Raw genomic sequence first — 15,484 nt, forward strand, 5'->3', positions numbered from 1 at the left:
AACAGAGAAACAGGCTAGACGTATATAGATGAGGAATCAAGACAAGGTATTTGGTTCTTTTTTGCTTGTGTTAAGATTGCACTAAGCCAATGAGAATAAACAATTGATGATTCAGGAGAGATTGGAGAGAGGGAAATCTTGCTGGGCCTACCTGAGAGGTAATGGAATCTAGAATATAACAACTGTTTTTTGTCTAAGAAACATGAGCAATTCATCCATATTAAAAAGAGAGAAATCAGAGATTAATACAGATAGATTAATAGACAAGTGGGAAATTACAGAAATGTTCTTCGGATTGTTTCTCATTTCTCCCAGAATTAGGAAACGATTTTTAATTCCTTGAATGGAAAAAAAGTGTTGGAATTTTGATAAATAAAAGCTATGATATAGTTACTATGAGAGGATATAGAATATGAATGCTCTAGGGTAGGAGTCAGCAAACTACTGCCCCTCAGGCTAAATCTGGAACACCATTTGTTTTTGCAAACAAAGTTCCATTGGAACATACGAGTAGCTATGCCCATTTATGTTTCAATTGTTGCTCTTGCACTACAGTGGCAGAGTTAAGAAGTTTCCATAGAGTCCTCATGGCCCATAAAACCTAAAATATTACTAGGTGATGTTTTACAGAAAACGTTGCCAACCCCTCCCAAGTTCTAGAAAAATGGAGTAGATTTATTGACAGCTCTGGTGAGGTTGGTCAGTCTGGGCATGTGTTTTTCTCCAGCCATGTTTAGTTATGTTGGTTCAGATGTTGGCAGATAGGTGAATTAAACCAGGTCTGGCATTTTACCATGTGAGTTTAAGGAAAATAGAGGTCAAAGGTGCTAAAAATTTGCCAAGTGTACGATTGCATGATTGACCATGCAATATAAGCTAGTAACTGGGAGGCCTGAGAACATAAGGGGAGTGAAGGGCTGTAAAAACTGGGAGATCAATTGCGATATGGTCCCAATGCTGTAAGTAAGCTGGAAAGGTAGCAAATGGAAATGGAATGCATAAAGTCTAGATTATACATTTGGTTTGCAGTTCCTGGGAATTATGAGGTTGAGAGATTGAGTGGCTGTAGTGGGGCAGGAGAGAAAACAAGTAGTGACCTCTGTCATTGACTTGTCTTTGTGTTTACATTAATATCTGAAGTCTCCACTTGGGTTAGCAGAAACCTCTTTCACTGTTACTTTAAGCATTAAGTTTATACTTATTATATAAATCAATAGGAACTCGAAGTTTGTGGAAATTAAGAAATTAAGGGGAAAAAATCTTTAAAAATGTATGAACTTGCATAAATACCATAACTATATGTTTAAAAGGTGGTTTTTATATTATTTGCATTTGTTACATTTTTATTTCAAATCCACTAAGTGTACCACTTCCTGGATATGATCTAGGTTGCTTGAAAAGTATAATTATTTTAAAACCATGAATGTGTCATTCAGGAAAATTGTGTTGTCTTGTTCGCCTTTATTCACATGGCAAGAACACTTAGTTCTCATTCAAGAGGTTGCAATTTCGCTTGAAGACCTGATCCTGTCTATCCTACTCAGAAATAAGTACTAAATAAGACGATGCACGTGCTAATCACTGCGAGCATTGTATTAGGTTGGTGCAAAAGTAATTGTGGTTTTTGCAATTCTTTTTAACTTTTTAAACTGCAATTACTTTTGCACTGACCTAATATATGTAGAGAAAAACAAATAAAGTTCATAAACCCAAAGGCTGGAGAACTTTGTGTTGTATTGCTGGGTCATTTAGGGTGGAGGTGAATTGGAAGATAAAAAGGAAGCAGTACTTCCAGCTTGTGTTAAATTTATCTGCTGGACCATTCCAGCATTCCTTTAAATGAGGTCCTTAGTCCTTAAAATCCATTTCTTCTTTCTGGGAATCCTATCCCTTTATTTACTGAAGGGTAGGTTGATGTCATACCTTTTTCAGTATAATTGATTGGATTATACTACATGTATGCCCCCTAAGATTTCAAGTGCAGATTAACAGATTTTATACAGAGATTAATTTAAAAATCCCCCAAAACTAGAAATTTGCCAATTCTAAATGTTCATTTATTAGAAAGCACAAAAGAACATCATGTATATTTTTATCAGATCATATTATAGAATTGTACACTTGAAACCTATGTAATTTTATTAACCAATATCACCACCAATAAATTTAATAAAACATTTTAAAAAGAAAAAAATTAAAAAAAAAAAAAAAAGTTGAGAGAGTGTCTTGTAGTTATCTATGAAAAAACCATTCCAGGAAAACAGAATAGTAGGGAAAGATCCTTACCAGAAGCAGCAATAGAACCGGTGTAGAGGAACGAAGGAAAAATGATTAGATCAGGGATGAGAGAACAAATTGCTTAGGGCCTTGCAAGCCACTGTCCTCTTCTTACTTCATTTCTGAGCAGCATTTGATACAGCTGGTCTTCCCTCCTCCTTGACATGCACTCACCTGAATTTCAGGAAACCTCATACAGTACTCATGGTTTTCCTACCAATTCTCTGACCCTGTCTTTCTAAAACATTTTAAAATATAAGACATTTTGTCCAGATCTACTTATAAATATTGTAGATATTTGTAACTTAAACCCATGAAGTTTCCAAGTTGACACTCATAATAATACATAAATAACTGAAGAATAATACAAATCCTTAGGACTTATGAAAAGTAAAATTTTTATCGGTAACTAATTTATTGTTTTTAAATTGACATCACTTCTCGTTTGGCCCAAAGAAATTACCTCCAAAACAAACAAAAAGTGCTATTTTTTTTTCATTTAATTGTTCTCACCTTGATATTTTGAAGCAAATCGAGAAATCATTTTTCCTTCTGAATTGCATTAGTCTTTTCTGTTTCTCTGTTAGTTTATGAAGCACTAAAGGAAACACAAAACAATAAAAATTGGGTGAGGAAATAGCAAACTTGGGAATCGTGATCATTTACTAAATGAAATTACCTCTAAAGCCTTTAATCCTTCACTGTTTCCCCACCTCCCTAGCTCTCATTCCCATATGGTATGTTCATGCACAAAGTTTTCATTGAGTTTTGAAGTGTTAGGTCAGCTCAACTAAGGTAATAAGCATCTGAAGGAGACAGTGCCTATTGCATTTGAAAAGGATGCACACACATAGGAAAGAGGAATAAACAAAACAAGAAAAAAACAAAACACACTGCAGAAACTAATAATAAGTACACAAAGTACACAAGTGTATTTATTACAGTTTGCAAGCACTTTGTTCTACATTTCAAAAACGCCACCATCAAGCTGTTGGCACATTTATGTACAAAACAGATTAATTGTAATGCCTGCTACAAAGCACTCTTTGTGAAAATACAAACTCTAATACCAGAAAAAAAAAGGCAAAAGCGTCAACATCATTACATAAGTTTAAAAGACAGTTTTAAAAATCATCACAAACTATTAAGACACAGAACTGAAACACTATTATATAGAATTTAAAGAAGCCCATTAATACTTTCGCTGAATATCTGTAATACTGCATATATCAGAAAAATGTTGAACCAGTAAGATAATCTAAAAAAAAAAAAAAAACAAAAAAAAACCCCCAAATTAATTAAATAATACTACGGATGCATTATCATGCCACAGAGAACCCTAGTAATATCCCTACATACTACAAGAACTTGTAAAATTATGGATGATGCATGACTAGTCGTTGTACAAAGATTGTTTCACTCAATAAATTTTATTAGAAATGCACTTACACTGAGAAAAGATTTCACAATGGTCAAATCAGTGCACAATACAACCTAGTTTTTATACACTGACAAAAATGTCTTGTCAGGCGACATCATTTTAAAAGACACTTTACAGCATTCTTGTAGCATTAGAAATAATCAAAAAAGAGTCCAGGTTAAAACAAACACCAAATTTGGTCCAATAATACTGATTGCTCTTTTGTATTCCTTTGACATAGGTACTTCTTATAAATGAATATGAATGAACATTTGGTTAAAATGACTTACTAGAAAAAAAAACACAAATATACCACTACACTTCAAAAGGGTACATTGTATAGTGGCTTCTGACCACACTTTAAAAAAACACTACAGGTAAACCAACATAGAGTGGAAGGCTGCAAGCAAAGCTATTATATTAATGGAAGCCTTTTCAAATATATCATACACATTCGAGGAATAGTTTACAGAGGTGCAATCCATTAAAACTTTTTAAAGTAGGTAAAACAACTTCTGAGGGATTAGTGTGCTTATTTTTTTCATATACCGCCTTCAAAAAGGTACTTAATGTTCCATATTAGCATATTAAAAGTTCCAATCCAGCCACTGCTTAAATCACAGAGAGATCATTCTCCAGTAGTCCACAGTAGCTATTTCCCTTAAAATTGTCTCTGTACTAAACTTTAAAAGGTAAGCCTGGCGTCACAATCTGAAAAAGGCAACGAGCCATGCATTAGCATCACTGTTTCTACATGCTCATAACATAAACATGAGGCATCAGAGGGAAATACCTCTTCAGTACATCGAGAAAAAATACAATGTTAACAAAGATAAGAAGCACTTTTTTTTTAACCTACTCTTACAAATTTAGAAATTGCACCTTAGATGGATGAAAACATTAACCAGGGCCTATATGTGGCCACTGATCTTCAGACAAGATTTCCATATTTTAAGAAGAGTCATTGTGATATCATCTCTGTCTATTGTTCATAATGTACAATGGTCCCTTTGAAGGTTACCTGTAGTTAAACTAGTTACTGAAATCAAAACTAAAAAGTATAAAAAGCTATTTTTCTTTCCAAAACATAAGAAATAATGCAAAAGGTGTTATGTCTAACACATGGGCAGTGGTTAAAAATCAAATAAATCTCTGCATTTGACAATGTTAGTATCGTTGATCTTACAGAATTATTAAATGAGTTTGAGAAATTTAAAAAAGAAAAAGACTGGATAGGAGCTTGTAGAAGAGATATGATTACACCAATTTAACAAATTAGGAAATTAAGTGCTAAACAACAAAGAATTGTGTTCAGGTGATTCATAAGTCACCCTCCATATCATTGATGAGAAGCACTTTCATTTTATCTTTCAAAAGGTTGGATGGTTGGATGGCCCTTAGTTAAACACCAATGCATCTGAATGGTAGAAGAATGGGAATGTTTTATGTGTATGCATTGAGCCGCTCTTTGGAGCGGGTAGAGTGGATGTCATGAAGTTCTTGCTCCTCCTTTGACTTGATGTCCTCATACTTCTGCATCCGGCAGGCATCTTTCACATACGCCCAGTTGGCAGAGAGAACCATAAGGTAGTGAACCTAATCAAAGACAGAAATAATTTATATGGGAAGTCTGCTCAATGTCTTCATTATATCTTGCTATCAGGAAAGAAATACTCAAATTATATACTTATATGCTCATTAATAAAATGAAATCAAAATTTCTGTGTTAATAGAAATGGTGTAAATAAAATATAGTCTTTGTTCACTCCTCCAATGATAGGACACTATCTGCTTGGCTCCCGTCTTTCGGTATCTCTTTTTCTTCTTTTTGAACTCTGAATATCCAAGACTGATTCTTAATCTTCATGTGATGTTTCCTGTTCATTCTGCTCTCATTTACCCAAACCATAAGATTCTACATTTCATGTCCATATATCTATGTTTTCTTACCCATAATCAGAAACAATTTCAGATACAGTTTGGGTCTAGTCAACTTGAATTAATGGAAGGATATATTGTCCACTGCGAAATAAGAAGGATCATGGAAACCCCAAAATAAACCTGTGGATCTAATTATCCAGTTAATTTTCCATGCAGTGAATTTTGCAGTTTCCTTTAGATTCTAATTACAAAAGAGCAAGTTTGTGTCACATGAATTTTGTATATTTATAGACATTCACAATAGCTAGAATAGAGCCCTGTTCAAAAAGGAAGCTCTTGATTTGCCTGGAGTAATGCAGTTACTAAAATAATGAAGATCCTGATTTGACTTGAAACGACTTAGCAGTGAGATCACTTTTTTTTCTTTCACTCCCTCTTGGTTGATAGGAGAGAGAAAGCAGTTTTCCAAATGATAGATTTCTATGGATGAATAGGAAAGGGAAACTAAGTTGTCAATTGTTTACTTTCTCTGAGTTTTAAAGGGTGGGCAACATTTTTCTCCATAATTTAGTATAACAGAAGACTAAAATTTTGATTAGTCAGGAGTACGTGGAAAGATAGGAGGTAGGTTGGTTCTAGAAAAGTACAGATGGACATAAAGAATGCAAAATCAATTCTAAATGGTGACAATTGTAGTATATTAAGGTAGTCAACAGACAGAAAAAATTAACAAAACAATTTTGACACAACAATGTAGGGAAAAGATGCATATGGATAAGAATACGCGATTTTCAGAATGTTGCATTTCCTCTGACATTTTGCATTTTGTTTAACGGAAATTGTAAGCCACATGTGAGCAGGAGCTATCAGTTATATTCTTGTACTCCATGGCATTTTCTTAGTGAAAGCTTAATCACTGTATATATGTGGCTTGAATAAGACTTGTGCACACAACCAAATGTGGTATTTTTTGTTGTTGTTGCCGTGAAAATAAAAAGTTCCATGGAGAGTTGCTACTTAAAATATTTGCCTCTTGAATAACTGTATATTTAGATGTTCAAACACTTTCCTTTTAAAGGCTAAGGAAACATGAACTTTACGTTATTATTAAATATGTATGCTTCCTATTTCTACTTCAATGTCACTGTAATTCAGACACTGGTGCTTTCCAGTAGGTCTTCAGATGTTTCATCTGGCCTTAGGGAAACAAGCTACCAGGCTTGTTACTGTGCCCCAGAAGTAAATAGCAATCACTGGGGCCTGGGGCAATGCCAAGCTGACGAATTATGTCAGCATACAGAACTTTCTAACATCCCTAAAAAATAATTCAGTAGAACACATGTTAATTTCAGTACAAACTCTTAATAATCCTTGCCTTAAATTATAGACAAAGTTTTAAATATTTTGGTGAGTAGAATTCATCTCAAGTTTCTCATCTGTCATATGGAAATAACTATGGTAGCTACATGGTGAGTGTTAAATGAGATTGGGATGAGGTTAATGACCGTTGCTGTATTATGGGTATTGAATGTATTCATGTACATAAAGCCTTTGGCAGTACTTTCCACAGAGTACGTTTTAAAGAAATAGTAGCTAATAGCAGTAACATTGGTAGTAGCATTAGTACCAGGAACAATAGCACTTGTTATATTATCCCTGTCTCCTAAGACCTAAACTATTACCAGAGCTAATAAATTAATGTTATGTATTTCTTAAGGAATTTATGATTTTCATATATTTATATATCTAAAAGTATGCTTAGTACTTAAAAAAATAATCTTCTAGACTCTTGCTGTCTGAAATAAAATTTATTTATAACAATATTTAAAGCTATGCAAAGCATAGATTCCTTAAGAAATACATAGCATTCTAATTTCTATTATCTTAAAATCTTTTGATAATAGAATCATTTCAGAGTAGGCATTTTTAAGGACATTTAAATAACATTATTCATTTAGACAGGTACTTTTCACTAATGTATGCCTGAAGGCATGCAGCTTTACACAGAATTTTACACACACATGTGTATGCTACAAATGTAGACAAAAGCTTTATTGTATACCTCTTTTCAAGAAGTACTTTGACAGAACTCTTATACATGGATGTATATGCTTGAACACACACATGCCCTAAAAATTATCCATCGCACAGGAGTGTGTGTGTGACACAAATGAGCAGACGTTTCCTCTTTTCTGACAGCCAGACCAGGGGCTGATAGGACCATGTGTATTTAGAACATCACTGCCCAGAACATGTGAATGCTCCCTGGGACATACTTTAGCTTTGAGTTTAAGTCAAGAATATCAGGTCTTTGCTCACTGGTTTACTGTGATCCCTTCAATTAATCAGCCAACATGATCTTATTAAGCATCTCATATTCTGAAATGAAATTCCTGTTAGAGGTTTCTACACTAAATCTAAAATGTTGAACAACGAATATGACATAAAATTAACAAAATATCTGAAACTCAGTTTAGCACTGACACAGCTGGTTTTGTTAGATAGTTTAAAATAATCATTTTTAATAAACACAGAATCAGATCTGAATACAAAAGTGTGTATGAAGTCACTAAAAATAACTGGGCTGAAATGGCTCATTAGCATATTAGCATTGTCTCATCATTCCCATTCTTAGTCTTTGAAAAAAGACAAAACTTTTATTGTTTAAAAGGTATTCCTTGCACCAGTACATTAGACAATGTACTGGTACCATAAGGAAAGGAATTAAATAAATCCAAACCAATTCATCATTTTTGCATATTGAATTGGCTATAACATTGGTGAGGTTGCTAGGAATCTTCTAGAGTTCTATGCTACTTATATTCTAGGATACCAAAATAATGATTGAAGACCTTGGCTGCAAAAGCTATTATTGATGATCAGAGTATTTGTTCAATGTTGATATTCGGCATTCCACTGAGCAAACTGGAATTCGTGGTGAGTTACAAAGGAGGAGACAGGATCTGACACATAGTAGATACTCCAAACTTGCTAAAAACTTGACTTTAAGGACTTGTTCTTAATATTTCTGAAGAAAATTAGATAGATATAAAAGACATGACATGATACTACTGAGATTTATTTTAAGAAAATTAATCCTTTTTTCATGACTCCATATGGCTTTTTTATGTTCCTATTTAAGGAGGAAAAAAGGATAACGTAAGTTAAAGATCTGATTATATTACTTAGAATACCACACTGAAACATACACATATGCTATAGAGATAATTTTTATGTTAATAGTAATCTAATATCTAAATGCTAATGAATTTACTTATTTTGTTAATGTTACCACATTATTGAGTGTTGTAATCCTTAAACTGATTACCAAATATTATCTCTGTTGTAATGATAATATTTCTTTAGGGTAAGTCTTCTTGTTTTTCATTTATTTATTTCCCCATTGTTCAGCCTCTCCTTTTTTAAATTGATATTAAAGTAAATACGATTTACATGGACTTCAGACATTAGAGATAAACGATCATCTTTACAAATAACTGAAAATCAAATTGTAAAACCAAGCCTCAGGGCTTCGAGGTCTTACCATAGCAATAACTGCTGCCCCAGCTCCAGCAAGTGCCACAATAAACAAGTGGAAGGTCATGTTCAGCTGCAAAGGAAACCACAGAAAACCAAAACGTGTGTCAAGCAAGGTTACAAACAGAAGAGAGATCAAGCCTGCTGCTTCTTATGAATAAGAGCTTTGTAGATCTTTAACGGAAGTGAGCCTGTGATAAATCACTCCAAAAACATTATTATACTATCTCTTCTCCTGCAAATCATTTAAATCTTTGCAACAGCATCATTTTAATATGAGTTCATTATAAGGATGAGATCGTGATTAATAATGATGGTTTTCAGCAATATTATAACAATATAAGGTTATGGTATCTCTTTTTAAATATAACTATAATTTTTCAACTTTCATCACAATGATAGTTTTTAGAAAAAATTAAAATGTGTATATTTTTATTGAAATATGCAGAGCATCTCTTTCACATTTATTTTCTAGTTCCCTTGCATAACATCACTGCAAGTAAAATTGCCTCTGAAATAAAAAGGGGAAAATTCAACATAGATGTAATTATGCATTCTTCAAATAACAAAATGAAGCTAAAATTCTGACAAAATTAAAGGCTGTAAAAATACTCACCTCAGTGGATTCACACATCCTCAGGAAATTCTCAGAGACAGTGCAAATTTTCTTTTCCTCTCCAATTGTCACAATCCCTATAAGATGTAGAAAATTACAGTTTAGCGTTATAAAAGCTTCTAAGAGCCCCATGAGAAAAAAAGAAACTTGCTGATAAAATCTAAGCAAGTTACAATTTATGTTATATTAAAATGGAAAAATTCTTCCTCAGCTTTCGTTGCTAGATAATAATTATCAGTAGATCTATGAGTGGAAGATCAAAACTGTCTAACCCACAAGCAATGTGAAAGCAATGTCTAACCCACAAGCAATGTAAAGCATTTTCAATCTGAATTCCTTTGAACCTAGCCACCAGAATCTTCAGATTCAGCTGTGGTGAGTTCATTGGTTTGCTCCATTAATGCAATGGTGTAGGCATCACAATTATTTTCATAGCTATGTCCCAGAACGTTCTGAAGTCTGGATCTATTCTACTGCCACAAAGCTTCTGTTAATCTATAAAATCCTGTTGCCCAAAAGGGAAAGTGTACTCCACAAATATTGAAAACAGTGCTATCAGTAAGGCAAAATAAAAAGTTGTAATTTCACCCTTATTTACCCTTGGTCCTGTTGGTTTATGGATCAACTGCATCAGAATCACCAAGGAAATTATAAAAAATATGCATTTCTGGATGCCAGCAGAGAACTGTTAAATCCAAATCTATGACTGTGTGCCAGGATTATTGCATTTTTAACAAGCACAGATCTCATTTTAGAAAAGTGATCAAGTTTCTCCTAAAATGAGTCTTCAATTTTGTTTTGAAAACTATTGAGTGTTAAACACATATATCCACGAAAAACAAGAACAAAAACACACACATACAAGTTCTGGGCAAACTAAGAGCTAAGCTTTCAGTGCTTGCTTCTCTTTATTTAGTTTTAATATGTGTATATATTCACACATTCTTAACTTGGAGGTACACCATCAGCTCTCCCCCTATACAGAGCCACTGTCATGCTTTGCCAATAGTTTGTGCAATTATTTCATTAAAAAAAGAAAATAACCTACTTGCAGAACATCAAATGCAGAGATCCTTCTCTGTGACCTTTCCTTTCTGATAAGGTGGCTCTAAGAAGTGGGTGGAGTAGAGGAAGAACCCCCATGAGATTAGTCTAATAAACCATCATTACTGAGGAATCTTCCCGGTGAAGGCTATCTTTCTCCATCCTGGTCTGTAACAGACTTCATTCATGTGGAATACCAACCTGGACATGCATTTCCTTACCTATTTCTTCACTCACATTTATAGCAAAACCCCTAGAAAGGACTACCTGTCTTCATTGTCTGCAATTCCTTTCTTTTCATTTCTACTTCAACCCTTTCCAGTCAGATTTCATCCCAACCCTCCATGGACATTTTTCTTGTAAAGATCACCAATGACCTGCACATTGTTAAAACCAAAGGTGAATTCTCAGTTCTCCTCTTACTTGCCAGTCAGCACTATTGGAAGCAGTTGAGGACTCCTTCTTTCATGGTCTCTTCATTTGGTTTGCAAAATCTGCAGTCTTCTGTTTTTGTCTTTCTAGTCTCAATGGCTTCTTCTTCTCAATGTCTCTGTCTGGTTCCTCTTCTTTTCTAGGACCTATTTCACTAGAGCTCCCAGGGTTTAGTCCTCAGCTGTCTTTCTCCCTTGCTCATCTCACTGAGTCTCAGAGCTTTAAATTTTAAATACTATCAACGACTTAAATTCATAGAGCCAGCCCTATATCTCTCCTGAAATCAAGATTCATCTATCCAGTTTCTTACTTGATGACTCTGTTTAGATTTCTAATAAGCATCTAAAAAACAACTGCACTTCTGACGTCCCTTGCTTGCCTCGCTCCCAAGCAAGTGGGCTTTCCCATCTCATTTGATAACAAATCAATCTTCCCACTTGCTCAGTCAAAAAATAAATTCCTCCTTTTCTCTCAACCCCCACAGACAATATATCAGGACATTCTGCTGCCCCTATTTTCAAAATACATCCAAGACAGACCACTTCTTTCCACCTCTCCTGCTAGTGTCTTGGTCCGAGCCACTGATATTTCACATGGGGTTACTACAAGTGCTCACTGGCCTTCCTGCTTCTTCTCGTGCTCCAGTCTGTTTACCACGCAGCAGCCAGAGTGATCTTTCTGTAACATAAGGGACTTCTTGCTTCCCTTCTTCCCAAACCTGCTAATATTCTCTACTTCCTTCAGAATAAAAACCCCTAATGGATAATGTCCTGTCATTCACTCATAAGTGTGCATTCCAGGAACTCTCAGATGTCATCTGAATCTGCTCTCCCTACTTTCTTACTCTGCTTCAGCCACATTGGCCTCTCTGTGGCTTATTGAAGATATCAGGCATGGTATCATCCTAGCAACTTTGCACAGGATCTTCCCTCTGCTAAGAATATTCCCAAGTCCCTCATTTCCTTTCAATGACAACTATTTGGTGAAACATCCTCCATCACCCTTTTAAATATTGAAACCCTGACTTCCCACTCCATATCCAGTTTTAAATCTGGATCTAGGTGATATTATGAGAACCAGTTTTAACATTTTATGAAACAAGTTTACTAGGATAAATACCTAATACACTCAGTGTCATTAAATCATTGCCCATATAATTGAAGGACAACAGAAATAATTATAAAAGCATTAAAAATTAAAATTGCTTTTAAATTAAAAGTAAAATGATTTCATGACTCATTTTGACATACAGCCAACCCTAATATAATAAACCAGCTTTCAATTCCTCAACTGTATGCTGCCCATTAGATCTGTTTGAAATGTGTATGCTTATCACATGTGTGGGATAAAGACTGAGATGCACAGGAGAGACGAAGCAGGCATAATGGCCATTACATGAGGAAGAGCTCCCATTGTGTAAAGACCTTGGTCTCCTAAGGGAAAAGATACCATCTAGATGCTAATGAGACAACTTTGCAAAAATAAGGGAAACTGCTTCATAGGTGTGTTCCTCTGTATTCAATTACTTTTTTGATGACATTAATACATGTCTGTATTGATCGTACTCCAAATTTGGGGGAGTGGTTCTTTTCAATTCTGATGCCCCTTGATAATAATTTGATGTACATTCAAGGATTCTTATTAAGGACATGTTATTTGGAGGGCATACAAATGCTATCCAGGCGGTAGATTCTGTGTTAAGGGCAAACAGAAAGCCTTCATAGCTGATGCAAAACATTACATGACATCTGAAAAGTGCCTTTTCTTCCCTGCCAGGAGAAAAATTAAATTGGAATAAGTCTTGATAACTATTTTGGAAACAGTGCTAACTATCAAGAGCAGTTTTGATCAAAGTCCTGCTGTACACTTACTCTAAGTGTGTCCTAGACAATACATGGGACATACTGTACTAAAAAAATTAGTGCTTGTTTATCTGAAATTCACACTGAACTGGGTATCCTGTATTTTGCCTGGCAACCCTCTCCGACTAGTTACATCTTTCCAATTTTAATTTTTCGTATCAGCAGAATAAAAGGAAGACAGTGAGGGGGAGGGACTGAAGGCAGAGCTGTGGTTTTCCAAGCAGCTGTTCGCCTGTGATCTCTGGCAGCAGTTGCTGAGGTTTCCTTTTCCTGTGTTTACATGGGACATGATTCCAAGATTAAAACCTCCCCTGTGGAAGAGCTGTCCATATTGCCGTCATTACCTTCTTGCCAAGAACTTCATCCACAGAGCAGATCATCCTGCTTTTCATTTAGATCAGACAAAGGGACCTGAGGACTTCGTCTGACAGGATGGTAGGTGGGCCATAGTTTCAGAACACTCAGCTGGTTGGCTATAGAAGAGTTATAGTGTACACTACAATCTATCTGTAGTATACCCATGGAACCACAAGGCCTGAAGATACCAACTAGTGAAATGTTCCCCACTTGCTTGAAATATGAGGAAACCTCATCAGAGAAAACCAGTTACAGCATTCCCAGAAGTCAATACGTTAGATTTTAATAGCTATTCTGTGGGGGAAAAAAATCCATTTGAACATGTGGATTTGCATATCTTTTATAAAATCTGTATCTCCTATGTGTTTACAAATGATGGAACAGAATTCCAAATAGGTTAGGTGATATTGGACTCTCTGTTTCCATATTTGTAGTTCAGTACTTGTTTCAACAGGAGAGGACTTTCAATTAAGAACACAGACACTGCAGCTAGCCTGCCTTTAAATTTTACCCTTGCACTTGCTGGATATATAACCTTGGACAAGACATTTACCCTCCTGGGCCTCAGTTCTGTCGTTTATAAAGAATTTAATAATAGTGTCTATCATACAGAACTGTTGTGAGAATTAAAGAAGTCAACATCCATAAACCATTTAGAATAAGGTCTTTACGTTGCAAGCCCATATGCACATAAGAAACTATTATTGTTACATGAGGTGTTAGCCCTAAATAAAAATAACCAAAGAGGACTGCTGATTTATTTATATAACATTCTTTGATTCTGCTATTTATTACACGCTAAGATTTTTGTCCTATTTCAGAAGACAACGAAGTACATATTTCATAAGCGATCTTCGTATTAAGCAATCTTCACAGTCTGTTTATTTTATCATGGGAGAATGAGAGTAGGATGCAAACAACACATTGAGTCTAGAAAAGCGTAAGGGAATCAGGACAAGGAAATCACAGTTACCGTTTTTCCGCAAAAATAAGACCTAGCCAGACAATCAGCTCTAATGCGTCTTTTGGAGCAAAAATTAATATAAGACCCAGTGATATGATAGGTTATGTTATGTTATTTTATGTTATAGACCCGGTCTTATATAATAGTAAAATAAGACCGGGTCTTATATTAATTTTTGCTCCAAAAGACACATTAGAGCTCATTGTCCGGCTAGGTCTTAGTTTCAGAGAAACACGGTAGAACTTGCCAAACGAGGGAATACAACCTGAGAGCCTGCTCAGATATATGTGTTTGTATGTTCATGTTGTGAGATCAAGTTCCAATCAGTCTTAAATTCCTATTTATTCAAATTTAAAAAGAATGTCTTAAAAGGGAATATGCTGATGCACTTATCTCTTTGGCAGCAGTAGTGGTCCTTCCAAAGTGATTTATAACATTTTTGAGGCAGCTCTTCAGGGAAAACAATATGAGGTGCTGTTTTACAGTTACAGATCCACCTACCAAACTGACGAAGGTCCAAGCAGAGATTCGCCCCCTCCACTAAGGTAGTGTTTCGGCAGATGGTCCACAGATTGAAGTACATGTACACTGGCAGGGAGGTGAAAGCCGTCACTCCCAGCCAGGCCAGCATGAACAGATAGGTCAGCATAATAAACTGCAACAGAGAAAATGTTGGGAGAGAACACATGTAATCTACTGGCAAAGAAGGATTTTGTGTTTACTCTACAAAGCTCAGTATTGAAGGATTTTAGTGCTAAAGTACACAGATCATTATTACAACACTGGTAGGAACTGCACTGTGGGACACAGAGACGGTGAATACAACGGGTTATGTATAAACCTGCTGGAAAGTCACATCATAGCAGATGTTCTGATGTTCAAGCAATAATCAGTCTGTCTGCATCTTAATGCCTGCTTCATTCATGTATGTATCTTAAAAATCTCACGACACATTTTTTAAATGTTAGAAAACATTAACTGCTATATTTAGAGTGGATTGTGCAAAATGAGTTAAAGTATGTCAAGTTCATATTACAACTAAATTTGCACTATTTCCTATCATAAATATTTAAGCTGCTTAATCATGCTTGTAT

At 35.1% G+C, this 15,484-nt stretch overlaps 1 protein-coding gene across 3 annotated transcripts in view; it reads right to left on the minus strand.

The window, feature by feature from the left end:
* Positions 1–3,185: 3,185 nt before the first annotated feature.
* Positions 3,186–15,484, minus strand: part of GPM6A (glycoprotein M6A) — a 237,866-nt gene continuing 225,567 nt past the window's right edge. For all 3 annotated transcript variants that reach the window (XM_019749472.3, XM_019749471.3, XM_074329896.2), the window contains exons 4-7: positions 14,892–15,045; positions 9,732–9,808; positions 9,123–9,188; positions 3,186–5,293 (exon numbers count right to left, since the gene is read on the minus strand). In XM_019749472.3, the coding sequence (XP_019605031.1) occupies positions 5,141–5,293; positions 9,123–9,188; positions 9,732–9,808; positions 14,892–15,045 (450 nt within the window). In that variant the 3' untranslated portion in view covers positions 3,186–5,140. The remainder of the gene's footprint in view (positions 5,294–9,122; positions 9,189–9,731; positions 9,809–14,891; positions 15,046–15,484) is intronic.

Source organism: Rhinolophus sinicus, chromosome 16 (assembly GCF_057876585.1).
Source record: "Rhinolophus sinicus isolate RSI-liver-muscle chromosome 16, RSI-T2T, whole genome shotgun sequence".
In the NCBI taxonomy this organism is placed as follows: domain Eukaryota; kingdom Metazoa; phylum Chordata; class Mammalia; order Chiroptera; family Rhinolophidae; genus Rhinolophus; species Rhinolophus sinicus.